Raw genomic sequence first — 27,879 nt, 5'->3', positions numbered from 1 at the left:
CCAGCCGCATTAGGAAAGCAGAGCTTCTTATGGGTTCACGCAGCCATCTCTGTAATCTTTCTCTCCTCCTGGAGGCATGAATAATTTTAATATTGCCAATCCCTAAAAATCTATTCTTTCTTGCCTGTCTTTTCTCTCCCCTCCCTCTTTGCAGTGTGGAGTATCATTATCCAGCAGTACTGATAAGAGGATAATGAAACAATCCTTTCTCAACCGGCTCAGGTGGCTGTCAGACTAAAATGACACCATCCGTACATCCTTGACATGCTACCCCAAGCTAATTGATGGCAAACAATGGTAACTGTCACCTGTGCACTAAGACAAAGAAAACACACTCGTGTCACCTGATGGGAGAGCTACCTGGCAACCGATGAACAAATGTGTTAGAAAGACGTTCCATTAAGGTAAGAGAGGGTACATCTCTGAAGAACATGCCTATTAACTTTGAGCTTAAGAGCGCTGCTGTTCACTGGGGAGCAGAAATAAATAAGGTAAAATGAGAATTTATTGATGTCTGGACAGTTACATGAATATTCAGGTTCTCTTACAAATAGATATTCCCACATGAGCTCCAAACTTCTGTGCAGGCTGCCCAATTACATTTCCACATCATGCAGCTGGATTTACAGCCAGGGAAGAGGTTATTAGTATTTGGAAGAGGACTTATGCTTACATGCCCTTCTGGAAGACACTGCGATACAACCAGAAGATAATGGCTGAAGTCATCCAGGCAGATGCCAAAGGTTACCATCAAACGTCCTGAAATACCAGGTGTAATTAACTGCGTGTCGGAAAAGCTCCTGAAACATGTGCCTTTCAGAACAAAGCCGTTTTGTTGCAAGTGAAATGGCATTTTCTGGCACCTCTCTCAACTTCTCTGGGACCAACATTTCAGGCAGCCCCTCTTGGGTCTTTCCAGACAATGAAGGACTTATCCAACCTCAAATCTCATACCTTATCGTCCTTCCCTTCACCTCCCAACCCACTTACTCACTCACAGAGAGTCAGTTACACAGCAAGTCAGGAAGATAATGTGAACAAGGAGTACCCTGGGAGAAATTCGGTACTGCCACTATGTGTTATGTCATCCCCCGTTTTGAAGAGAGGAGGAGAGCAGTCAGAAAGGAGAAAGATGGAGCAGGTATGGAGAACCATTCCTGGAAGCTCTTACGGGAATGTCCCCCATCTCCGTTTTTGGAATAAAGTCTGATTTGGCCACAAAAACCCATGTTAGTAAAAAAAAATACTTGGTTCTCTAGCTCCTCATTACTTATCCCTAAGTTGCCTCCTACCTGTACCTTGTTGACCCCAAAAGAGGTCTCCTCCCTTTTAGATGCTACCAAGACAACCCCGCCCACTCCACTTCCATGCGGTTTCTAAAATCATTTCACAGAGAAGGCTTCTTGGAAACAGATACGGAGCACATACAGCCAATCCAATTTGTAACACAATTTTCTTCTAGCCAACTCAAGGGCTATTTACCAACCCTGAGCTCTCCCAAGAGACCGCTCGGTAAAATGGAGTCACAACAGCCCTTCTGGGGAATTTAGGAACCACGGTTTGCAATGACCACTGGCCCTGGGCAAAAATGCACAGAAGAGGAATATGGTTTTGTTAGGACTCCAGAGAAGCCAAAGAACCCCCTTTCCTCCTTTTCTATACTTTGCCCACAAAGTGGACGATTTTCTCACTTCTCCTTCAGGTGCCCAGTATTACCTCCTAGATTACTCTCAGTGTAGACAGACTCTGATAAGTCATTGACATGTTACCAGGAATTATGCCCATTCATAACCTTTCTTAAGGAACTTAAAAGCTTTTCCCTACCTGTTGAATGGAGTGTTCAGTGTCGGGTTATATGAATTTCAAGCATCCTTATTGTTAGTTAGAAAGTGTATTTTGAGGAAGTAAGCATGCTTCCTAAGCTTAATCTTTCAAAATTTTCCTTTTCTCCTGGGCATTAATGTGTAAGTCTACAAGAGGCCCAAATCTTAGAAAACACGCTCCTTGATATTTGAGGGTTTAAGCCTCTTCTCTTTTTAGGAAAAACAGACCTTAGTAGAATTTAACTGTGACAACTCTCTGTGATATCCTTGTCAGCCCTGGGCTCACCATAACCAGAACTGAGTCCTACCTGTCTTCTGGCAGCTTCTTCCTAAGCGGTGGCCACGTTACTGAGGGCTTAATTCCCACCATGGCCCAACGTTGTCTCTGCAGATAGCTGCTCACAATGGGAAGACTTTAACGGTAGTAACTCCATTGCGGAGCCCCTACCTTTGGGCTTCCGCAGACTATCTGGGGGAGGACAGGAGCGCTGGGTAACAGGCAGCACAGGTGGTATGGGTCCCATCGAATGAAAGAGCTCTGCTGTGTGACCTGTTTTAAATATTGGGTCTTACGCGAATCTCTGCAAACCCAGGGGCTGGAAGACTACTCAGGTATTTGCTAAATCGAAAATACTATGGTGATCAAAAAACCTATGTGTACTGGCAGACTTTTAAGACAAAATGTGATCAGACATATGGAAGCCACAAGCTTCTTTGATTTCAGTCAGTCATTGACGAAGGTCCCAGATATAAGTGGAAAGCAGAATTTGGCAAACCTGTTGTGTAAAGGGCCAGAGACTAAATATTGCAGGCACTGCTAGCAACAGGCAATGTCCTCAATTCTGTGAGCAACTATTCTCACCTAAGAGCCAAGAGTCTTTTTTACATTTTACATTTAAAAACCTTAAAAACATCCTTAGCTCTCAGGCCATGCAAAAACAGGAGGCAGGCGGGCCATATATGGCCCGTGGTATAATAAATTATCTGTTGCATGCTAACTCCTAAGAACCATCATGAAAAGACTGTGGAACTATTTTTGAAATATGGAAACCAAATTTGAGGGAAGCAAATAGTCAAGAATAGTTTTCTAGACACCTTAGGGTCTATTTTGAGATAAATTGCACGGCCTGGAGAGTCTATTTACAAAACAGGATCAGGAAGGACCAAGGCTATGCCTCAGCAAGGCTGACACAATGATGGTGTAAAACTGCACTGATTGAGGCCATCAATCCTGCTTCTTCCTTCTGCCATCTACCCCACCCTCACCAACCCACTGCTGAGTAAGTTTGCTTCTCAACCCAGCGCCCTGGGGCTCTGTATGACCAGCCAGTGCGTACTTCCACTCTTCATAGCAACAACCACCAAAGAAGTCTAAGTCAGGGGTGCCTGGGTGGCTCAGTTGGTTAAGCGTCTGACTTCGGCTCAGGTCATGATCTCACGGCTCATGAGTTCGAGCCCCACCTCGGGCTCTGTGCTGACAGCTCAGGGCCTGGGGCCCGTTTTGGATTCTGTGTCTCCCTCTCTCTCTGCCCCTTCCCCACTTGTGCTCTGTCTCTGTCCCTCCAAAATAAACAAACGTTAAAAAAAATTAAAAAGATCTGAAAACACGTCTCAAAATATGGGAGTTCTAAGTCCTCATCTTGACTTGAATTCTTCTCAAAAGGAACACTTTATCTTAGGACAGCGATTTCTGAACTTCACGTGGTGGTACCCAGGACTAAGAGGAATGGAGAGGAGGGGTTCTGGTCTCCATCACAGACATGGGCTCAGTCTAGGGGTCATTCTCTAAGTGTTTAAGCAAAGAGGACGGAAAAGAGAAAGGAACATATGCCAGCTACAGAGAGCATACCGAACTCTTACGTGCATTCTCCCTTAATGCCTGTTTCAGTCCTAGGGAGCCACTATTCTTACCACCGATTTAGAGAAGAGAAGTAACCTCCCCAGAGTGGAGAGCCAGGATTGGAGCTCACATCCAGCTCCACGTTCTTCCTGCCAGACCACACTACCTCTAAAACACAAACACAAACAGAAAACATACTACGTTTGAATTAAAACAATCAATACTTATCAAGACACAATTTTGACAGTGTGATTTCAGAGGCACTGCCGCCCAAGTGATGGGCTTCTGATTCCAATTTGTTTTTCTTTAGAGACCTACAGTGCATTTCCTTAACTCATAAAATGTTATGTGAAGTACCGAACAAATAAAAATATGAAGAACCATATTTCAGTTTTCTTTTCATCTACTCAATATGCCGATCAAATTCCCAATCTGTTCAGGCTTCCATATTTTCCCTGTTTCTTAAATGGGACTGACGGGTAATTTCTGGCACCTTTTCCCTATCTGCTTGACAGAACTGTAACATATATTGTCCTCGGATCTGGATAAAAGCAACAACAAAAATTACTAATAGACGCTGAACACGTGCCATGTGCTAAGTACTATTACAAGAGCTCTGTCATTTAATCCATCAACTGACCTCAGGAAGAGAGAAATAAATTTGAATTGGACAAGTAACATGCCACTTGTAAGTGTTCTATTTGAGCATAGATTGACTACATAGATGGTCAGAGGTATTATTAAAAAAAAAAAAAAAACGTGGGGCGCCTGGGTGGTCCGACTTAAGCCAGGTCACGATCTCGCGGTCCGTGAGTTCGATCCCCGCGTCGGGCTCTGGGCTGATGGCTCAGAGCCTGGAGCCTGTTTCCGATTCTGTGTCTCCCTCTCTCTCTGCCCCTCCCCTGTTCATGCTCTGTCTCTCTCTGTCCCAAAAATAAATAAACGTTGAAAAAAAAATTTAAAAAAACCCAACCAAACAAACAAACAAACAAAAAAATGTGGCCAATGATATGACTTAAGAAAAGAGATACTAGGGGTGCCTGGGTGGCTTAGTTGGTTAAGCGTTTGATTCCTGATTTCATCTCAGGTCATGATCTCATGGTTCATGAGTTCGAGCCCCGCATCAGGCTCTGCGCTGATAGCATCAAGCCTGCTCGGGATGCTCTCTCTCTCTCTCTCTCTCTCCCTCTCTCTCTCGGCCCCAACCCCTGATCGCACTCTATCTCTCAAAAGAAATAAATAAACTTTAAAAAGAAAAAAGAATAGATACTCAATATTGCCCATCCTTACATTTGTACAGATAAATATGACCCCAAACTGCCTTAGTACTTCAGAACTATGGGCCTTAGATCGCTACCTTACCAATCAGAACGTCTTCAGGGGCAGCTGACACATGACATTTTTCATGAGGTGCATCCCTGTCTCAGAAAAATGTGACAAGCATCCCTGTGGGCCAGTCTGAGGAGCAAGCTCTTATGCGTGCTGACGACAGCCTTTCCCCTTTTCCCTTGAATAGTGAACCAACAGCCCCTCCCCAAAGGCAGAAGCAGGACTTTCATGGAATCCCCAGGGAAAGGTTGCAGGGAAGACTGTAAAACTCGACTTCTGAGGGTGTGAGTGGGCGTTAACAGAGCTGCTGGACAGAGCAGAAGCCAAGACGGGAGCAGCTAACTTCACGGAGACCTGGGCTGGAGTTGGAAGAGGTTGAGGCCGAGGCAGCCACTAGAAATGGCGTCATGAGCGTGAATGAAGCTAGCACAGCCTTGAAATGTAGTGGGAAAACGGAGTTAAGAGGCTAAGGAGGAAGCTGAAACTTCTGAGAAGTCAAGGCGGGCTGTTAAGGCGGCCTTGACGGTGTGAGTCATGGCCAGGGCGCCTGAGTGGGGCAGATCATTCTCTGACAGTATTAAGGAAGATACAATAAGAGCCAGCCTTCCGAGACACGGCTGTTGGTCACCTGGAACGAGGCGTTTCCACAACTACTCTCTTTATGCAGTGCCTGCAAGATGTTTTCTTCTTTTGTTAACAGTAAATCATGGCAAATAATGTCCAAGCTGATTCAGTAATGTCCTTCACTTTTGAGTTTTATGCTATTCACATTTATTTTCAGGGCTAAGACAAGTGTAAAGAAATGAACTCTCACTGTGACTACAAGCACCCGGAAAAGGCCCGCTTTCCTTTTTTCTTTATTCTTCACGGGAAAGAGACAGGTCTACCCGTTCCTCTCTTTCCTCGGAAGGTTCAGTTGAAGCAGAAGGTCAGGACTTCAGACCCGGAAGTTGGGCCCAAGCCTTCCTCACTGCAAAGCTAATGAGTTCCTCATTCCAGGAATTCTATCCTGAATTCTCCGTCTTGCCCTCTGCATCCGTCTCCTAAGACCTATTTGTGGGTACACTTCGAAGTAAACACAACCTTTCCTTCTCACACCCATTTGAATGCCAGCAAAATAACATGGAATGAGAAAAGAAGAAACAGTAGTATAAAGACAACCAAGACTTTGTTCAATGGGGATAAAGCCACAACCAACCCAGCGTCATGACTTTCCTTTCCCCCACGAGGTGTGGAATTATTTTTGCTCATCCACACAAAATAATTTTACAGCAAAAACCTGTACGTATTATAAAACTGAATAATTCAGCTTAATCTTGCGTGAAAAACTAACATCAATACAAGGGAGTAAGTGGATATGGAAAACGGAAGCACCAAATTAAGCAGCTTGCAAACATATAAAGTCATTAACATTAGCCTGCATACATACAAATGTGCCCTGTGCTGGCTGGGAATCAGAATTTTAATTTTCTTCAGTTGAGCAGTTACAAGATCTCACTCTTAATCAAAATATGAGTAATGCCGTTGTAACAGTGGTGGGGGTGGGGGGAGACGAGCTTAATATCCACTGATAGATTTTCCTTAATGAGAAACAGAAATGTATACTATGGGGCAATTTTTTTTCACTATTTGATTCAGTTGTATTATCTTTGTAAGTATTTAATCATAAGTTCCAGAGAAGCATTATTCTATTTATCATTGCAAATATATGGCATATCACCTATATGTTAAACTGTCTTTTGTGGACAGATTTCCATCACATGGTTTTCATGCGTAAATTTTAAGATTATTATTTTTTAAAGTTTCACCTTTACTGACATATAACTGATATATAAGACTGTAAGATATTTCCAACTGTACCTCGTGGTAATTTGGTATACTAACTATCTAGACACTGTGAAAGGTTCTCTCCATTTAGTTAATGATGGGCAATTCTTATTGTAACTCCCACCAGTCAAAACTGAGATTATATTCTGCTATAACACTCCCACATTTCATGATCCAGAGCAATAGCTTTTGAAGCGTTGTTCCTGGACAAGCAGGACCCAGTGTCGCCTGAGAGTTTGTTAAAAATCCCCAGCAGAAATTCAGATTCTTGGGACTAGCTCAGAGCTACTGAAACAGAAATTCTGGGGGTGGGGCTCAGAAATCTGTATTTTCACGCGTCTTCCAGGTGACCTAATGCACATAAACAGACTGGCTCAGGGCCAGGGAAGGTGAAATCTACAGGTTAATGCTGTCATTGCCTGCAACGGGGAAGAGCGAGGCTTGCTCCTACCGTTACGGATTTTCCAATCCAACTTGGTAGATAAACCACAGATGTGTGGGATGTTAAGAACAATACAGGAGTTTGACGAGCAGTTCAAGGCAATGTCAGAAGAGACGCGGAAAAGACACTGCCAAATGTTTCCCTTTAAATCACTTCTGTAACCCCAGTGTCCACCTCCTTCTGTCCACTGCTGGGTCCAAGTCGTTCTGTCCCTTTTTCACCTCTGGTGAATTCTAAGCAAATCACTGCTTTTGAAGATCGTGCAAGCAATATCTATTGCATTTTTTATAATGCTCTATGCCTGCTTTTATATAGATCATGTTATTTGATCTTTGCAATTCTGTAAAGTTTAACCCATTGGGAAATTCGTGTGTCAATTTAGAACTTCTCATAAAGTCCCTAAGTTAACAACCACTTTTTGGAAGCAGACTGTACAAGGCACTTTCCTATAAAAATATTTCTAGCCCCTGCAATTCTGTAAGCTGTCCTGAGATAGCAAATATATTCAACCTAAGAATACAGAAAAGGTATTAAAACATATACCATAAAATTACATTAAAATACAACATTAACCATTTCATGAAGTATGTCAAATCCCGCATGGATTTCATATGGTGCTATTTATTACAGAATGTGGTGATATTGTGAGCGGGGAAGGCTTCATTTCCCCATAATAAGGGTGAGGGGAAGGGAATGACAATATATGACTTCAAAATTCCTGCCATAAAATAAGCCTATGTTTCCTTCAATAATTCCCTATAATATCTGAGCATCACACTTCTATATCCTCCTGAAAAATCTAACGTTGCATTCAAAATTTTAAAAATTCAAAAGAACTTGCAAGTTCTAAAACATGATCATTTTATATCTCAGTATTAGTGTTACCAATAAAATCCCACCATTCTTGCATATTTCCTTGTTCTAGGTGCATTAGTTCCTCACTCGATGGGTGATTTCCATGGGACTCAAACACCTCAACCACACTGGCCTCTACGGTGTCTTTATGGCTCAGGCCATCGGCAAAGACCACGTTTTATTGAATCTGTAGTACAGTTTCGATCTGGAAGGAGCCATAAGCTTGGTGACCACCTATGGTACAGATCACCCGCCATACAGCATGCTTTGTTAGTGAACAGACTCTCAACCAAGAGCAGGCAGTGGTCCAGGCTGTCCATGGTGCTGTAGACTCGTTATTCGTGCATTCCTCTGCTTCATGAGTTCATCGAGGAAGCTGACGAGACCTTCTTCACAGGCATTAAGCCTTGGAAGTGGCAGTCACCCCTTGATCTACTGGCTGTCAAATACTTCTCCCTCAGATTATCAGCTAAATTACCTAAACTTATAGGCTAGCCTGAAGCATTATCTAGATATCTAGGGCACAGAACTTCTGAACAACAGGGCAGAAGAGGTGAGGGAGCCATCCTTGAGAATTGCTCATCACTGTCCCGGCCTTCCCATTAGGTCACAAGATTGCTCTCAGGTGGGCTCAGGATCGGGTCTAGGGACCCCGGGATTTTCAGGATAGTAGGCAAGTAAACACCTCAATTGAAAGTAGTCCTCAGCGTGAACTCAAGCGATATTTTGGCTGCTTGAACCTGGAACGCTATTTCCTTCCACGGAAATAAAAGCCTTTTCTGGAAATCCTTTCCAATCACATTCTCTGGAAACGCTGTCTCAATAAGGGAAGCCAACATGTTAGGAGACTTGTAAGATTTGCAGGTGTGAGAACTGCCACCTTTCCTGTTCTTAGTGCTCTGCAAACCATCCCTCTCTCGGAATCTCACAGATGGTTGTTTACTAAGCCAGTACAAAGGTCCATTTCCAAATCATGACTTCTGCAAACCGAGTCCTCAGTCTTGTGGCTTCTAGAAAATCCTGGTGCTCACTGCTGAACTGCTTCTGATCCTACACCATACGTATTCAACAGGTTTCCCTCAAAATATTTTTCTGATACATCGCTTTTCTAGCACTTGGAATTGTAAGTGCTTAACAATCATTAAACAAATATTTCCTCGACTTTGTGTAACAGAACGTAAAAGGAAGGGCTCCGAGGGCTTTCACCATTTAGCCAAGTCTTTATCTTTGTCAAATTCCCTTAACACTTAGGAGTTTACGCTAAACAAATTGATGAACAGCTTCAGTTTCCTTTGGCATTTTTCACTGTTTGGCTTCTTTCCACAGATCTGTAGTACAGGTTTGAAACCGGTAGGAACATGCACTCCTGGCACGTGCATTTCTAGCACTTTTTTTCAGGGAGGTTCAACATTTTCCTTGTGTGGTTTTCCCTCCTGCTTTGCTCTGCTCTGGGTTTGCTGTGTATTCAGCAAAACGGAAGACTTCATCAATTTTTCAAAAGAGCAAGAACAAAGGAAGTAAAGTAGGACCCAAGGGACACAGGCATGAAGGGAGAAGGAGGGGGCATAAACTTTCACGGCAGTGCACTAACTCCAGGAGCAAAATTCCAAGAACACAGTTCAAGCCGGATGGTCACCTGCCTGGTCCAAACGTCTCCAGAGTCACAGAAAATTCAAGTCAACAGAAGACGCTCTGTTGATACTATGGCAGCTCGGGTTCCTATGCCCATCACGGAAGCTTGCCCACCACGGCTGGAGGCTCAAAGCTGGGAGCTCATAATCGTTTTGAAGACCACACACGGAAAAGTGTCAGGAGGAAGAAAAAAAAAAAAAAAAGGAAATCTGTCTGGAGTGATGAAGCTGGTTCAACACAAATCTTTAAAAAAAAAAAAAAAACTTTGACCACACTCCCAGACATACAAAACACACATCAAGACAAACGTGCCTCCTCCGTTTGGAAAGTGAGCCATATCCTAGATGCCACACAGGGCAAAGGTACTATTGTTTTCCCAAGATAGAGATATCATGGCTTCCCAAACCCATTTCCAAGTTAAATGCAGTGAGACTAGCCCATTACCATCAACTCTCCATAGTGGATGTTGGGCCCGCTTTTCAATCGATTCTGGTTGGCTTCCACTCTTAACTATGGGATCCCAGGTCTTTACGAAGGTCATGGATTTATGGACTGAGGGACTAGGAATTGCTATGTAGCCTGTCATAAACTGGTTGCTAATTTAATGTGCTAGAATAAATGTTCCTATATCAAATATTTGGCAAATCAAACAGACATATGTGCAAACAAAAACGAGTCACGCTTTCTCATGTATATATCTAACACAAAATATTTATATGAGTTGATAACACTGTACTCTGGTGTATTTCATGTGTTTCTATGTACCTGTAGCCGAAACGTCTGTAAGACTGGGTCTGCCCCTCAGATCTCCTAGGGTCTCAAATAGCAGAGGCTTTGTTTTCTCTAAGAGAAAGTACCCAGAGCAGCTGATAAAGGGCCACCAACAATGGGACGACATTAAGAATGTCCTGATGACGGACCCTCTCCAAGTATTTGCGTAACGCCCTTTGCCCTGAATTTGGATCAACTGAGAACTATCCAGTTAAGAAAAAGTCCTACAAACATGGCTTTTCCTAGCCTACAGTCATGCATCAGTAAGTTCTTAATTCTTTATGGCTTATGAGTACTTTTAAAAAGAAAAAAAACCCAGTTTTCTGCCAAAGCCTGGCTCCAGAATCAGATGGGGGTGGCTGTGGGACTTGTGATCCACAGATAATAGAAAATCCCCATTGTCTGGAAGGTGGGACTGGGGGAACTTTCGCTTTCATATTCATAGCATGACAGCAAGGGCTTTCCACGTGTGAGGGATGGCAACCAATTAGTTTGCACAGGTACATCATCATTACAGAGAGTGGAAAATGCACAAAAATCCAGGCGAACAAAGTAAACGGAAACAAATAACTTCCTTATTGCATATTAATCCTTTCTTATTTCTCCTTACGTAGATGAAAGTTTCCAAATATGGAGTCAGCTACCATTCAAACCCAGGCAGAAGGATGCCAGGCTGGGAGGGCCGTCTCATCCCCACCCCCCCCCCCCCCCCCCCATGCCAGTGGTCCACAAACCATTCTTAAAGGGCGGCTTACTGATGTGAAATTCTTCTTAGAGACCTGGGGCTTCCTTTTGAAATGCAAAGATGACAATAACTGTTCCATTAAGAAATCCACATGCAGCCTGTTACTTGCTTACAGCGGGGGGAGGGGGGGCACTTTTCCTTTGGGTCTGAGTCAAGTTAATAAATTTAAGATACCTGGGAGAGCTGGGTGCCCTGGACTTTTGGCAGATGTCCAGAACTAAAAGAGCTAATGCATTATTTTACTGTGTTTCTTTATGAGAAAAAACAGCCTGCTGCCAGCTCAGCTCAGGAATCAGATGGGGAGCAGGGGTGGGGGGCAACGTGGAGCCCCTGGATAAGGCAAAATACAGATGATCTTAGGAGAATTTTTCTCATGTGAGCATTCCCTTCAACCAGAGGGAAGGGCCTGGGGGAGGACAGTGGCCATGGCCTCGGCCGGCCCTTGTTACCTGGATAGAGGTCAGGCCCGGGCCCTGGGGAGCGTCCCACCGCACTGTCGGCAGCGGCATCTCGCGGGGAAGTGGCCGAGGGCAGGGGCTGCACGGTGAGGCAATCCGTGAGCAGGTCGGGATGTAGCTCTGTGCTGGACCGCAACTAGGAGAAGGAGAAAACAGAAGACAGATGAGAAAGGAAAGCCGTTCCTAGGAACACTTCCCTGCAAAGGCATCGTGCCCTAAGGTTCGATGCGATGCAATTCAGCACACATATATTTATTAAATGGCAACAACCGTGGGTCAGCCATTGGGCTTAACAGAGAGTCAACAGGATGGTGACTTCTCCAGGGCTGATAACACCTGGCAGGTGATTCCGGAAAAGTACGCAGCTTAGAGGCAGATTTGACTTCGGTCTTTGATGTGTTTCTCCTTCTGGGAACCCAGCTTCCAATTATATTTCCGTTTATTTGGTCTGTATCTTATCAGAACTTGTAGTGATAACAAATACAGACTCAAGTATATTTGGTCCAGATTGGAAGGTGCTTTTAAAATAAAGAGGTATGACCAAGAAAATATCTCAGAGATAACTGAGAAACGCCCATTGAAATTTGGTGCCTACAGATTTTACACGAGAAGAAAATATGTAGGTTAAATTTTAAAATATTATGGAGCACGATTCAAAGGAAAACTAACGTCATTAGCAGCAATAAAAACCCAACAGTCAGTTGCACATGTACACACACACACACACACACACACACACACAAATAAGGCACCACAATTTAGATCTTCATTTAATCATAATAGCAAAATACTTCTTTACATACTAAAGAGTTATATGTTTAAAAAAAAAAAGGCAGGGATGCCTGGGTGGCTCAGTAGATTAAGCCTCTGACTTCGGCTCAGGTCATGATCTCACAGTTTGTGAGTTTGAGCCCCATGTGGGGCTCTGTGCTGACAGTTCAGAGCCTGGAGCCTGCTTTGAATTCTGTGTCTCCCTTTCTCTGCCCTTCCCATGCTCACGCTCTGTCTCTCGCTCTCAAAAATAAACATTAAAAAAAATTTTTTTTAAATAAAGGCAAAATATCTAAGACTAAAGAATAGGTGAAAAATTATCTGATCTCTTTATGAAAAAGAATTCTGGGAGTGTAATTTGAATGGGGAAAAATCACGAGAAGTTTAGCTACAGGAAAAATACAAACCTCTGCTTCTATAAAGACATAAAACCTTAAAAATACAGAACTATATTTGTTACATATACTGAGAATAGCATCTTCCGGGTTTAAAGAGAGCATATGAATTCATTTTGCCTTTATCAAGACAGAACTAAACCTTCAGATCTAGGGTTGGAGTACACTAACTCAGCCAACAAGTATTTATCGAGTGTCAGCTGCTCCTCTAGGCTCTGGGAATACTGGTATGGAGCTTCTCCTCGAGAGTGAACCCAGAAAATCCATGATGTCAGGGGGCACTGCTGGTGGGGAAGACCAATATACAGAGAAGGGAGATTGCGGATAGGAAGGACAGCGACCTTAGGTAGACAGCCTCTTGGAGAGGGCTCTGGAAAGGAGCCTGGGAAAGGGGGAGGGACTGAACCCTGAAGATACGTCAGGGAAGAACCCACCGGCCCTGGGGTGCCTGGATCATCAGAGAAGAGTGAGACTGGAGCGGCACCAGCTTGGGTCTTGGAGAAGAGAAACAAGACAGAACCAGGGACATAAGCGGGGAGAGATGGAATATGTTTACTAGAGCAGGAAAGGGCCTTCCAGGTCATTTAAGGCTCTTAAACATTCTCTAGTCCAGAAATTACTTAATGAGTGGGGCAGGAAGCACACAGAGATTGCCTCACTGCGCAGCCCTTGGTAGGAAGAAAACATTTAAAAAAGGAGAACTACCGGGGTGCCTGGGTGGCTCAGTCGGTTAAGCGTCTGACTGGCTCAGATCGTGATCTTGCCATTCGTGAGTTCAAGCCCCGCTGTGGGCTCTGTGCTGATAGCTCAGAGCCTAGAGCCTGCTTCAGATTCTGTGTCTCCCTCTCTCTCTCTCTCTGCCCCTTCCCTGCTTGCACTCTCTCTCTCTCTCTCTCTCAAAAATAACTAAATAAATAATAAAGTTTAACTGACTAAGCCACACAGGCGCCCCTCCTCTGTTTTGTTGGTTTGTTTAATCCTTTCCTCCACTTTCCAAGTTTTCTACATTCCGATGATGAGTTAGAACTGGCTTGCACCCATCTAAGAGAGCTGTTCGTGTGTATCTTTCCTAAACCGTCCAGGCAATGATGTCAAACTTCGAGCTTGAACTTGGTCAGATTGAGAATATTTACACCATGGAAATTGGCAAATGCTACAAACTGGGCCTTTTTCATCTGGAGAGCTGGTTAACTACTACTCTGATCAGAAAGAAAACCAGACACGCACATGAAACATCAGTAAGTCGCTAGGCAGTAACTTCAGCATTCCTTGGACCTCAGCAAGCTTCATAAAGAGACAAACATATGTCCAGGTCTTAGTCCAAGAATATACAAATGGCATCGTGACCCCGCGTACAGAGAAAGAGCATTTAACACATGTAGTGAACGAGACGTAATTGCATTATAATTTCCTCAGCTTTGCCACATTGGAATCTCTGACCAAGACCATCTGAATTAGTGGCTAACCCTCTTAGGGCTTTTGGAAGGTATGTTTGTTATTTTGGTACTAACCTAACACATGCTGCGTAAGAAAAACTGGAAAAAAATCCAGGCTTCAAATGAGTTCTGGTGATCACTTTTAATTTACATTTCATCATTACAACGTGATCTGGGGCCCACATGTTCTCTGAAGCACAGACATGAACATCTCTCTGCTTTCTATTACTCTAGGGTTTTGTAGTTATCGCTACCAATTCGGTCTTTCCAAAAAATTTCATGGCCATGGACACTCCCGGAGTCAAAGGCAGGCAACTCTTCCTTAGCTTCAACACGTACTCATAGTTGCTAAGAGTGTGATTCCACATGAGTTTGTGGGGAGAGTTAATTTGGTTTTCTCTGGGATTAGGCATGGTTCTAGAAAGTGCTTCTTAAATTGAACAAGCCTTGAGGAACTTATGTGTAATTTCCAAAGGAAGACCACATGCATAGAAACACAGCAACGATATGTAAGGTTAGTATTATTCTCTCCCTTCTGGATTATTTAAGGCTCTTAAATGTTCTCTAGTCCAGGGATTATCTAATGGGTGAGGCAGGGAGGTATAGCACGAGCTCCGGGGAGGGCTGTCATTCTATATAAAAGTTTTATATTCGGAGTAAGAAACCCAACTATTTATATAAGACAAATTACACAATGTATATTTCAGCATCTTCTTAGTTGCTAGGAACGTAAAGAAGATAGAAAGAGATTCTCCAATGAGGGATGATGTCTAACTATGGTTCTCCAATCTGGGCGTGCATGAGAACCACCTGTAGGCCCCACCACAGAGCTGTTGACTTATTAGGTCTGGGGTACATTTACAACAAGTTCCCAGGTGGTGATGACGCTGTTGGTCTAGGGACCAGGCTTTCAAAACCATTGGTCTCTACGAATCCTGATGAGTGGAGCTGAGACCTTTCTGTTTAAGGGAAGAGGAAATGAGTTGTAGAAATAAGGAATCCTAAAAACCGAATTGTCTTTAAGACCCGTGCCTCACGCGACGGCTGCTTATTATGTCTCCCTTGAGACCACGTAACAAGCAATGGTTACATGAGGTGTGGGTCTTAAACACAATTCGGATTTTTATCTTCTTTCACAGGAGTAAAAACAAAAAAAAAGTTAAGAAAATTTTTCATTACAGTCTAATCACCTATCCTTAGGAGATAGCAAAGGACTTGCCCTTTATGGAAACTTTATTGATCTTTACAGAAAGAAGTAGAATGTGACCCACTAATCATCAATTCGGCTACTTTAAAGGCCTGCTGTGTCTCCCAACCAAGGGACCTCTATTTACGTCACAGAATGTGAAAGGCACTCCTGGAGTCGTTCAACTCCGTTGCCCTAACCAACACCCCTTAGTTCCAGAGTGCCACTGCCTGTCTCGATCCTTCTCGTTCGTTCGCTGGAGAAGTATTTCTTGGGCCTCGACCACACGCCAGGCACCATTCTAGTGGCCTGACGTACATCAGCAATCGAAGCAGACAAACAGGCCTCCTGAGGAGTCCCCATTCTGGAGGCAGTGAATGGTAAACAAACTAACCAGACAAGTAAACCGAACAGAAGGTGGCAACTGCTATCGAAAAAAAGAGAAAAGGGTAAGGGCAGCTGCACTGGGCCGGAACGGGAATGTAGGGGGACGGTGGCCTCACAGGGAAGATAGATTCGAGTCTGAAGGAGCTGGGGAAATGAGCTAAGTGCCTATCGAGGGGAAGAGAGTTCTAGAAGGAGAGAAGTAGACAGAGCACGGCCTTGCTGTCTGCAAATAGCCCATCTATCATGGCTGCTCCCTCCTCCTGCCTGGCCTTCCTCCCCCCAGTGTAACTTCTCCAAGCCCCGGGTTCCGGCTAGCTGCCTGAAGGAAGCCTCTCACGACCAGGCCAGCCCACACTGCCTCCCATGGTACAGGGACAGCTGCGGGACCTGCTTTCAACAATCCTGCGACTGGACATGTGTTTGGGGCTTTGTTTCCTGTTACGACTTCCATCTGCACAATTGTGTTACGAAGTCCGCGAGGACCTGGCTGACTGGCTGCCCTTTTACACTTTGGAAACTCTACAGCCGGTGTCGGGGCAGACCATTCGGTGAGGACTAGGTCTGTAAGAACGAGACACAATGCTTCATCTAAAGGAGGTTATGATCTCTAGTGGTGTGTGCGTGTGTCTAGAAAATACGATGTGGTCATGTCTCAGTTACCCCTAATGACGGAGGATCTGGAAAGACACAGATGATCGTAACTGTAGCAGAAAGGCTGATGATGTTTGGCCCACGTCCATCCCGCCCCCTGATCCCTTTGATTAGCCCTGTGCTGACCCCCTGCCCCAGCTGTGGTGTCCCCATCCCCTGGTCTCCGTGTACTTTCCGGCCAACAGCTGGCAGACCACTCCCCACCCCAAACACACATATGAATGGCTGACGTGTGCTCCTTTGTCTCTCAGCGGGGCAAACTTTGAGGCATAATTTGTGCTCCAGAACCCCCTATGGGGCTCTAGAGCTCCTGCCTAGCCCCTTTCCCTTCCCCATCCCTGTCCTAGGTTCTCTCGGGAGCACTCCTTTAAGAACTCATGCACCCCAGCCCTTGGCCCACAGTCTGCTTCCAGGAGCACCCAACTTAGTAGACACCCCCAAATTCATCTGATTTGGTTCAGGAATGCACCAGCCCATCGGCAGCACTGAAAGGAGGCTCGGATGCCCACCTTTTCTTCCTCTCCAATGCCTGCTCTGCCCACACGCTGGGGGTATGGTAAACTGATGATTACTGAAAGTGGGGTGTTCTGGGCCTTTACCATAAGGCTAAAAGCATGACTAGGGAGTCTAATTTACAAGAATACTCAACATCCAAGGGGCCTCATGTGTCCCTGGGGCCAAACCTTCGTCTGACGCGTGACTTCCCACTGCAACCTGGCTAAGGGGCTCTCAGACTCGGCTTGACTCCTTACGGTAGTGGGCAACTTACTTCATCTTGGCAGGAAGCTTCAACTTTAGACAGTGCGGATTGTCGGGAAGTATTATTATTGCAGATGGAGTCCTGATCCGGCTCTTAGCGATTTTTAGGACTGCATGCATGCGTCTTTCTCTTCATGGAGAAAGGCTCGTGGACATACTAGGAAGAAAGGAGACATCTCTGCGTCTCGGAAACCAATCTGTGAGCCTTGGAGTATTAATGATCCTCATCTTCAACGACCCATTTTAGGGCTTAATTTCTCAGCCTATCCAGGTGCCAAGTAAACAAATTGGCTCCTTAGCTTCTGTGCAATCTCCCATTATGAAATATTTGTTCCAAATGATAGTTTTTCAACGTTAATAATGAAATCACCCATCAAGGCTTGACAAGGTTCCTACATTTGGAAACTTGAGCTGCTTCCCTAACAATGCAGGGATTTTTCCTAATATATAAAAACAAGGCACCGTCAATTGTGATTTGTATTTGTTTTTTGTTCAAGACTATTCTGTTAATGTTTATAAGCTCTCGAAACAAGAGACGGAAATTCTACTCCCGTCATTTTCTCATTTCAGATATGATTGAATAATCGTCCAAGATTAAGTGAGTCAAGTGGAAATAATTAGGAAAGGGAAAAAGGCCCAGATTCTCCAATTTTCAGTTCCATTACATTTTATTCCAAGAGCAAAGGCATTCTGTTGGTCTCAAGCGAGACATACTTCCAAAGAAAACGAGGCACAATCAAAGGCCTTTTGTTTTCCTGTTCTCCAATGAGCACAGTCTATCTGGGCTATGCATGTTTATGCATCACCTTATAGGGATTCCTTTGTTCTCCAGAAATCAAATGCCACCAAAATATGTTTCTGAAGAAACTCAGCCAGAAGGAAAGACAAGTAGGATTATTTTTCCAGAGGGTTAAGGTTTAGTACCAGAACATTCTCATCAAGCATTCTCTATGACGCTTTGAGCAATGTGGATCTTGGGGAATTAACTCATTGCCAAAAGCCTTAAAAATAATTACAACGAATTAACCTATTATATTAATTACAATTAATTTCCAGTTGAATCTAAAAACTCTCTCTCTAGGGGATTCCTCAGCACTGACATTTATGAAGTGGCTTTGGCCTATCATAGGTAATTAATCTCCAACAATCTGCTATCAAATTCGTTTCCTTCGGGAGTGACCAATTTACAAAAGCAAAAGAAATGATAGTGAAGACTTAGAAAAACAGAACTGGAAGAAACCTCTTTGGGAACATGAGGTATTGGCCAGTTAGGCACCTGAATTTCTGTAACCTATTTACTTAGCAGTGACACCAAAGGCCCAAAATTTTGTCCACGGCCGATTAACGAACATGCCGAAATATCCGAATAGATACACTTTATAAGCGACGTAAAAAATCTGTCCCAGTATACATACAACAAAACTACTGGTTATTCAGTCAAAAATGGTGGTTGAGGGAAACTATTCACAGAAATAGAATTTCAGAGTAAAAAGGAACCAGGGTCCAATCTTCCGACGCATCCGCTCCGTGACTGTGCTGTCCAGGAGAGCTTGCTTCCATAATGGAAGTTCAGCTCTGTCCCAATTAGTAGCCACTAGTCACATGTGAGCAATGGGCACTTGAAATGTGGTTCGTGCAACTGAGGAACCAAATTTTAAGGTGATTTAACTTAGTTTTAATTAATTTAAATTTCAATGCGTGGTATCGAAGTGCCCGGTAACAATACTGCACAGCACGGTGGCAGCCTGGCCTTTGTCTAAATGCCTCTGACAACTAATTTCCCTACAACTTGGGTTCAACGGGTCTGATCATTAGAAAGCTTTGCCTCCCATGGAACTGTGATCTGTCTCACCGCGATTCCCACTCACAGGGGCTCACCTCTCCCCTTCTCCCGCAGACCTCACGGAGTCACTTGGCTCACTGTCTGCTTTATGGCTCTGTGAATATTTGAGAAGCCTCGAAATGCTGCAGTTATCACAGAATTTCAGCCCTGAGAGGGGCCGTGGTTTAGTGTGTCTGAACATCTATAGATTTTATATAGGTAAGAGAATACGTACGCAGGAGGAGTTTGGGTGTTTCAGTTTAACAAACTGTGGTTCAGCTACTGTGGGGTCCTGGGCGGGTATATTCACTAGCCTGAGTGTAGTTTCCCTTCTATGAAATCAGGCTGACAGCACTGAGCTGTGTCAGTTGTAGATTCAGAAAGGACTTAAAGCCTGACTCACAGAAGTCACTTACCTAAAACGTCAGTTCCTGCTCTCCCACACAGTCGATTATTCCACTCACCACCCCACTTACTCTCACCACCAGACCTAACTGGACGTGCAAACGTGTAAATGACATCCCAGTACTGATGGACTGAACTAGCTGTCTGACCAGGACAAACACATCCCGTGTTCTAGACTCTCCACTTTTATCCTTGCAGCCTAGAAGAATCGGTAGCTTTCAAAACTCCACGTTACACACACTCTCTCTCTCTCATTCATTCATTCATTCGGCACATTTACCGAGCCCTTACCATGCGTCCAAAACTATGATAGGTCTAGCAGATAAAGGAGTGGACAAGATAACTCAGCTCGGTGTCCTTGTGGAATTGAGAGAATGGCTCAGAAAAAACTTGCTACGAAGTAAAATCCCGACGTCTTTTCTCACATGGGAAGCTCTGTACTTCTGGGGGTCCTTTATATTCAGAAGCTGACTCTTCAAAGCCCTGTTGTCATTGGGGGGGAGGGGGGACAGGATCTCTCGGCTGTATACTACGCGATTCTGTCGCTCAGCTGGCTGCTTCATTTCCTACTTTGGTGCCATTTGCAAACGGGATCAAAGTATTCGCTGGCACCAGAATTGATGTTAAATCTCGGTCCCAGAGGGAGTTATCTCTGAAAAATAGCACATGCCCTACTGACATGAAGCCATTAACAGCCACTTACACAACAGCTTATCTGTGATCCAGATCATGAAAGGTAAGAGTGTAGGCTCTGGACCCAGAATACCTGGGTTTGAGCTTCCGTATCCTTACTTATGAAATGTTAGACAACAATAAACAAGTTGTTTCACATCTCTTTAGCTCGGTTTTCTCTGTAAGACGTGGCTAATGCCACATAATTTACAAGGTGGTTGGTGGTGGTAGGTATCATGAGATAAGTATTTCACTAACACATGGTTTAGAGCATTCAATAATTTCTATTGTTTCTTTTTCCATTAATATCCAGTGTGGAAGCACCACAGCACTGTTCAACATGTACTTTCTTTTTCTTTTTCTCCTATTGTTTTAGGTATTTCCCTCTCTCTCTTTTTGTATCATATGGGGGTCATACGGATCAAATTCGAATTCAAATTCAAATTCACAAGTTCAAAGTTCAGTTCCCCCACCTACTGATGTGCGGCCTTTGGCACAATGTGTCACCTCAAAAGGCTTCAGTAGCATCCTCTGCAGAATGGGTGTGAGAACACCAACTCTGTGGGGTTATTACAGTATGACATGAGGTGACCCACAGAAAGTGGCTCACGTAACACATAGTTAACTTTCTTTTCCTCACTAGAAGCTATTGCGGTTGTCGGGAGGGATTCCCTGGGGTCTCGTTTATCTTCAGAAGAGTCTGGGGCCACGCGGTATCTGGATCGAGATGTTAGCGTAGTTTTCACGCACAAATATCACCCTGAAATTATTCTATCTCAGAAGAATACAGCTAGCTTTCATTCTCTTGGAAAAGTCTAAAATAAATTAGAAACCAAAACCAACAAGACCTTTCCAGAACCCTGGTTGGGGGGAGGTGGAGGGGGGATTTCTACCTCTACATGTCACACTTATGAGTTGGTAGTACTCTCTAGAAATCACGGACAGAGGTGGGGGCGAGCTTTGAGAGGATGTTGAAATCAGGAAGGCAGGCAGCTTGGATTTTCTGTATCGCTACGTTTGTAAAAGCACCATTTTCTTCCTAAGTCAATATTATTGTAAAACTGACACCGAGAATCTTACGGTTTTTTTTTTTTTTGAGTGAAAAACGATATGCAAACGGACACAGTCTAAGGTGGATTCAAACTACATTCGGAGGAACATCGCAAAAGCAGAACGTGAAACCGAAGGGTGGATTGGGTATTTAAGACAATTAGAGAAATAGTAATTAGGAATTTCACATGTCACCAAAAAACATCCTCCTTCACCCTTCGGGGCCTGGTTGTGAGGTCCTGAAGATGAAGACCTTGTCCCTCCCACAGCTTCGTGACTCCCCCTGACAGCGGCTCCGTGCGCTCATGTGCCCACACACATGCTATCCCATCCAGCCAAGTGTAGCATTTTTCTTCCTAGTCAAGTGTCCTCCAAGTTTAATTAAAGCAGCCAGCTATCTAGCAATTACTTCCCCCGTCCGTCTTACCGCATCCGTATTGTCTCCCTTTGAATTGATTTCTGACTACAGCCCCTGCCTGTGCTAAAGCTGAGCCAATGTGGGGAGAGACTAGCGGCAGAACTCATCCCCCCACCCCGCCTTTCATTGCATTAAAATGAATTGTCGGAAAAAGATTTAAAGCTGATTTTAACCACTGTTTGGACCATTTTTAAAATGCCTGCTTGTAACAGTTGAAGGCTGTCATTTGCACAGAAAGGCCCTGCTCTCTGTTCTCCCACCGGAGCCGTGCTCCGCACTCGGGTTAATTTCCCCAAGCTCAGTGCTGACCGTGCCAGGCCCCCACCCGCAAAGCCCTGTGGGGTCCCTCCACCAAACATCACCTACAGCCCCGACCATCGGCTCTGCCAGGCTGGCTCTCGCTTGACCCTCGTGGCCCATGTCCCAGGCCCGCGAGCCACGTGGAGCCCAGACGCTCTCCTCCATACCGCTCGTCCACGTCTCCCACTGTACTTCCGGCCACGAGCCTCCTGTACCTGGAGTCCCCTTCGCGCCAGACTCTACAACCTGCAACACATCGTGCGTGCTCTCCAAGGCCCTCTTCCTTGAAGCGTCCCCGGGTCTTCCAATCCCAAAGTCACTTGTTCATTCTCAAGTGGCAAGGGCAATTTCTATCACCCTTGATGGGACTTGTGGTTTCCTACACTATATAGTAGCTTATTTATAAATTGTGTGTGTGTGTGTGTGTGTGTGTGTGTGTGTGTGTGATGGAAGACAAAAAAGCTCCTTATAAACAGAACGTGTCTGTTTGCTCATGTAAGCTAAAATAGTGCTTCTTTTCACGTGAAAGGGACTCTGTAAATGTTTGGGGAGATGGGTCAACAATGGACAAATCAAAAAATGAATTAACAGGCACTAAGAATTCGTTAATCCACGCTTATCCTTAAGAGCGGCCCCTAAAGACAGATAAAATCCTGTCTTCCCGAGATACAAAGGGAAACCGAGCGGAGCAGTTTAAGCACGCTGAGACGATCAACTAAGAATAAAACAGGAAGTAGCCAAGCGAAACCTTAACAGAAGTTAAAAAAATAGACACTTGGGAAGTTTATTTCCTCATACTGCTCAGTCCCTGGTCATGCCAAATTTCACCAGATAACATGATTCCTCTTTATCTACTGCCTCTTGGAATGTCCAAACGAGCAGTCTTTCCAATTGGAAATGCTAGTTCCTTACCTTTTCCCTCCCTGCCTCTCATTCATCTGGAAGGGCTGGGAACAAATCCAAATTGCTACCTTTGCTTTTAAAGACTCGACATGTAGCACGTATCTGGGAAGCAGAAAACAGAAATTTTGAGCCAAATGGGCCCCAGATACACCCCAGCCCCCTTGGTGACCACCTACGCAGGCAGGACAATAGCTTCTATCTTCTGACATCTGGCTGAGTGAGTGACCAGCCATGGCCCTGGTTCCTCTGGTCACCACACAGCCTAACATTCTTCCAGAGTCTTTTTCCCCCTGAGGTAATGTCGTCAACGTAAGAGCTCACCCATGGTGTTATTTTTGTCAATGCAGAGAAGTATTTTACTGAAAGTAATTTCCCCTCTCTCGTCCCAGGACCGTATGCCTTAGAGTGGTCCATGAATCATGTGACCTTTGACTCCTTTGGTGAAACGATGCTCTTCTCTCGAGTCATCAGAAAGGAGGCCTGGTTCAGAGAAGTTCTCTAGGGTGAAACCCCGGGCGGCAAGTGGAGTCTTCTAGAGGCTTCCTGTAGTCTCTACAGCTCCCGCCAAAGTGATTTCCATGTTCAGAATCTACCGTTCCTCCTTTGGACACCGACAATACTTGGTCTTTCGGCTTACCATCCATGAACTCTAATGAGCTCCAATCTCCTCTCAAAAAATTAACCCTGTCCCAGAAATCCAGACTAGACAGACCTAAGTCCAAGGGAAGCTTGGGGGTGGGGGATGACGAGGGCTGCCAGCAGTGACTCGTCGTGCAAGGGTTCCATCTCAGACGCTCTGTCCTAGACTAGATCAGTCCTGCTGCTTCTGACAGAACGGGGAGAAAGAACACTGGGTCAAGATGAGGGATTAGAAGCAGGTCGTTGCCAATGCTGCACGCACTCCTCTAAGCTAGACAGCACGGACGCCGTTTCTCTTCCCCACATGTCCTGCCATCTGGAGGCCTTAGCGTGGACACTTTTGTTCCCAAGGTCTGCAAGGAGCTTCAAACTCGGCGGTCGGCCGTGTCTATCTCCACTCTCACACACTCTCACATCTGTCTTCACGATGAGCACCCCCTTGGGAAGATGCTATTCTTGGAAGTAATTTCACATTCTGACACTGCAGAAAGCTAGCACAAGCTACAGCTACTTCAGGTCTCTGCAAAGAGCGCTGTGCACTGGTAACTTTTAGTCCACTAGAAACGGGGGCATCAAAGCACTACTCCGTATATGCTGAGAGAAGGAAAAGTGCCAGGGAAAACATGTCTTCCTGCAGTCCCCAATAATTCTCCTGAGTAGAACGAGGAAAAACCGATGGGCTGTGGAGTCAAACAACCAACACCGGAAGCCAGTGGCGGGGGCATGTTTTGGGTCTGACTTTAAAGACAGAAAATCAGGTTATGTTCATTTCGCCAGAAATCAACAAGTCAGTGGTACCCCATGTAAAAGAAAATCTTAGAGACAAAACGCGAGACGCTGAGAAAGAATAATTCTCTCGCCTTCTAAGAACTCTGTTTTACTGTTCACAAAAACTAAAGCCTGGGATTTTCAGCAGAAACCCAAAAGTCTGTTGGCAATGGAAAAGCTCACGTCTCCGTAAAACTCCCAAAGCAATCAAACATCAAGGAAAGGAAGTATGTGACATATCAGTGACTTACTTTTCCCCCAGTGTTTTGAAGATCAAAAGAATATCTCTATTTGACCAACAGGACACTCTCCCCCGCCCCCACCCAGTCTCCAACCGCTCCACTGCGGGGGGGCGGCAGGGGCGGTGGGGGGGGGGAGACTAAGCAAATTCCTTGGTTTCTCAAGTCATTACCATGGGCTAAAATGATGTGACAATAACAGCAAACAGAGGTGCCGCCTACACCAACCCTCTCATCAGTTTCAAAGTATGTTTTGTTGGTTTTCGTTGACGCCACTCAAAGGAACTGGTCACTCATGGTCTCGAAAGTTTGACAACAAATTGTGTGATTAAATTCCTTAAACACGTCTGTCCATTACTAATCCTCTTTTGCCAACATCCCTTTCAGAGAAAAATCACCGCTCCACGGTGCCTGATTTATATTTCATTTTGAGAACAGGAAGTAAAGGGATTAAAGTTAAGGATTAAAACACTTACTCTTTACTGCATTTTTGCTCCTCCCGAATGGCTTCCTGGTTGCTATGGCTACTGTTCACTGGTCCTTAGCCCTGAATGCACGTCTTTGCATTAATAAAATATTTTAAATGAGACTTCACGGAAAACAATAGGGAGAGTAGTTTAAGTTCAATTGCTCTTGAGAGAAAAAGCTAACATTTTTTAAGAATCTTTTTTTTTTCCCTTTGTCTCTTTATTGGTATCCTCGAGAGTGAAGCTTGAGCTGGAAGACAGCACGGGGACAATCTGAAGACATGCAGTGTGAAATCAGAATTACGTGGCAGGGGCACAAGAAGGTTACTCTGAGATGGTGCGTTGGTCCTGACTTTACAGACCAGCGTTTGCAGGGAGATTAAGGATCCCTGGGAATTCCTCCAATGTTGCGACACCACAGAACGTTTTAAAGGCAAAAATGCACGTAAATGTGGTGTTGCAATTCCACATCGCAAATACCAGCCAGGAAATGAAAAGCTGAGGAGTTTACCGCCGCAAAGTCAAGTTAGGCCTATCCGTGTACGTATCGCTGTTTTGTAACTGAAGTCACTGGCGTGCTTGGGGGGCAGCATCTGCACAGGAGTGTGGCCAAAGAGGTGACAGCCACGAACAACATATGCCTCCGGGGCTGAAGGCGTCTGCGCGTATAGTGCACACAGCTGATGCAGAGCTGGGTGTCGAGAAGGGAGGGTGACAGTGACAAGTGAGCAAACACAACTGCGTTTGAGTTGCTCCTTTGAAAACACTCCCCTGACATTCGTTTTAGAATATACTGCCTACATTCCTTTCAAAAGCCAAGGAAAACTAAGGAGATGGAAAAGTAAAACTCCATTTTAAGATCTATTCTCAAAGCCCAATAGCAGGATAGACTCCAGGATAAAGTGGAATGACTTCTAATACACCACCCCATCCGTTTTTCCCCCCATGCTTGGTTTTTCTCTGCCTTGATATCAAGTAGTTTCAAACTATTCTTCTGCCCCCCAGAGACCCTACTGAAACTACCTCCCTGAGGTCCAAATACCCTCATCATTTCTCACGTCCTCCGATTCCACGTTCCTCACATAATATCCACAGAGGACAGACGTAGATGCTACTTGAAAATGCGTAATTAAAGCCGTATTAATAGACTAATGGGAACAAAGGGACTGATACATTTCCTTTGCCATACAACAAAAGCAAATTTTATAGGGATCTTCCAGAGACAATCCCCTAACTGGAAAGAACGATGTCATGGTGACCACTCTAAGCGTCATAATACACAGGCTAGTGGTATGGATAATTTTAAGCAAAGGTGAGTAGCTCCCACATCATACCATAAGCTAAATGGTGCTGCCCATGGACAGGACTGTAGAGTCTGAAACTAACCTGGATGGAAATGGTCAGAGTTCAATGCAGACCCACAAGGTAGAATCATGTCTTTCCCAACACCCGTGTTCCTTCTTTCCTGGCTTTGGTCTTTTCTTTTGGAAACCACTTTTATTTAGGGATAATCCTGAGGACTTAGGGTCATTCCAGGGCAGGCTAGGGTTCCTGTCTGTTGTTCTTGTGCATTTGCGATCAAGACGGGGCAGAAGGAACCTACCCTTTAGAGGCAATTCTCCATGAGTATCTCAGGTTTCTCCATGTGTTGGGAGTAGAGGAACTGGCTGTCTTTCTGAACTACCTTTTAAAGGACGTTTCTATACTAAACAGCTTTGGAAAACGGACTGGGGTAGTCTCTTCCTCCCGAGCAAAATGTCAAGCATGCTTTCATCCATTAGAAAGGATTTGGGTTCCCTGAGCTCAGAATTTCCCTCTGGTAACACAATCCACTGAAAGTGCCAGTGTTGCCTGGCCCTCTCTGTGTCACCTTGTGGGAACTGGGACTTAAGAAAGTGGCATGAGAAAATGATTGTACTCTGGCTACTGCTATCGCTATGAGTAATAAGCTCTCCTTTTGTCTCTGACCCAGGAGGTTCGTGTCTTCGGCCAATATCCATTAAATGACAGCAGGCTAACTTATTAGCTCACACCTAGAGTCAAATCTCAGACCCTTGATACTTGATAGTTCCTGACAACCACAGAACCATCCCTAGATGTTCAAAATAGTTTTGCCCAGAATATTTTTATAATTAATGGGAGTCACTCTAAGTCAGTCCACATCACATTAGCGGTCCAATCTCAAGTGATTCAGCTAAAGAAATGTTACACTGGGCATCTGCTCACCAGGACACTCTAGTGGAATTAGGGGTGCCTGTAGGGCTCCAGAATGATCCCACAGTCATGTGTCCCAGGGCTCATTAAGGCACGTGTGTGATCCCACGTATGGGGTAGAGGATGGGACAGAGCCCCGAACGAGAAGAATGGGGGCTGGCACCCTTATGGGTACTAGTGTGGGCTCAAGGATGCCCACCTCGATAGTAGGGCTGGTTCAGCCCCCAAAAGGAAGCCAATGCAAAACGCAGGGGCCCTTAAGGGGCAGGGTCTCAGTCAGGGGCCACACCACCACCTTCTAACAGAAGGCTGCTAGAGAGCTTCTGCAAATGATTGTCACGCAACAACTTGCTGACAAGTTATAAAGCCTCGCGTGGTGGAAAATCAGACAGCCCTCAGTAGAAATGGTAGCGTCCAAGGAGCACTGGAGGTAGAGTCAGAAGATCCCAGCTGATGACCCACTGTGCTTTGGAAAGTCATGTAGCTTCTCTGAACCTTCTTTATCTCTCAAATGGGATTAGACTAATAACTATAATACTAACCCTGGACACCTGCTGTGAAGAACAGAGGTAAACAGACATAAAGATGCCCAGTAACCTGTGCTACACACGTATTTGGGAGTTATTATTTCTCTTCCTTTTCTTTCATCTCTTATTTCCTAAGGGGAGGAAATAA

The 27,879-nt window shown here is 44.7% G+C and overlaps 1 protein-coding gene across 1 annotated transcript in view; it reads right to left on the bottom strand.

Moving 5' to 3' along the window:
- The window catches only part of GLIS3 (GLIS family zinc finger 3), a 447,070-nt gene that overhangs the window by 55,625 nt on the left and 363,566 nt on the right, over nucleotides 1-27,879 (bottom strand). The window contains exon 7 of the mRNA XM_043565257.1: nucleotides 11,714-11,858. Coding sequence (XP_043421192.1) covers nucleotides 11,714-11,858 — 145 coding nt within the window. The remainder of the gene's footprint in view (nucleotides 1-11,713; nucleotides 11,859-27,879) is intronic.

This window comes from Prionailurus bengalensis, chromosome D4 (assembly GCF_016509475.1).
Source record: "Prionailurus bengalensis isolate Pbe53 chromosome D4, Fcat_Pben_1.1_paternal_pri, whole genome shotgun sequence".
Taxonomy (NCBI): domain Eukaryota; kingdom Metazoa; phylum Chordata; class Mammalia; order Carnivora; family Felidae; genus Prionailurus; species Prionailurus bengalensis.
Note: the sequence above shows the minus strand (reverse complement) of the source record. Positions and strands in the feature narration are given on the sequence as shown.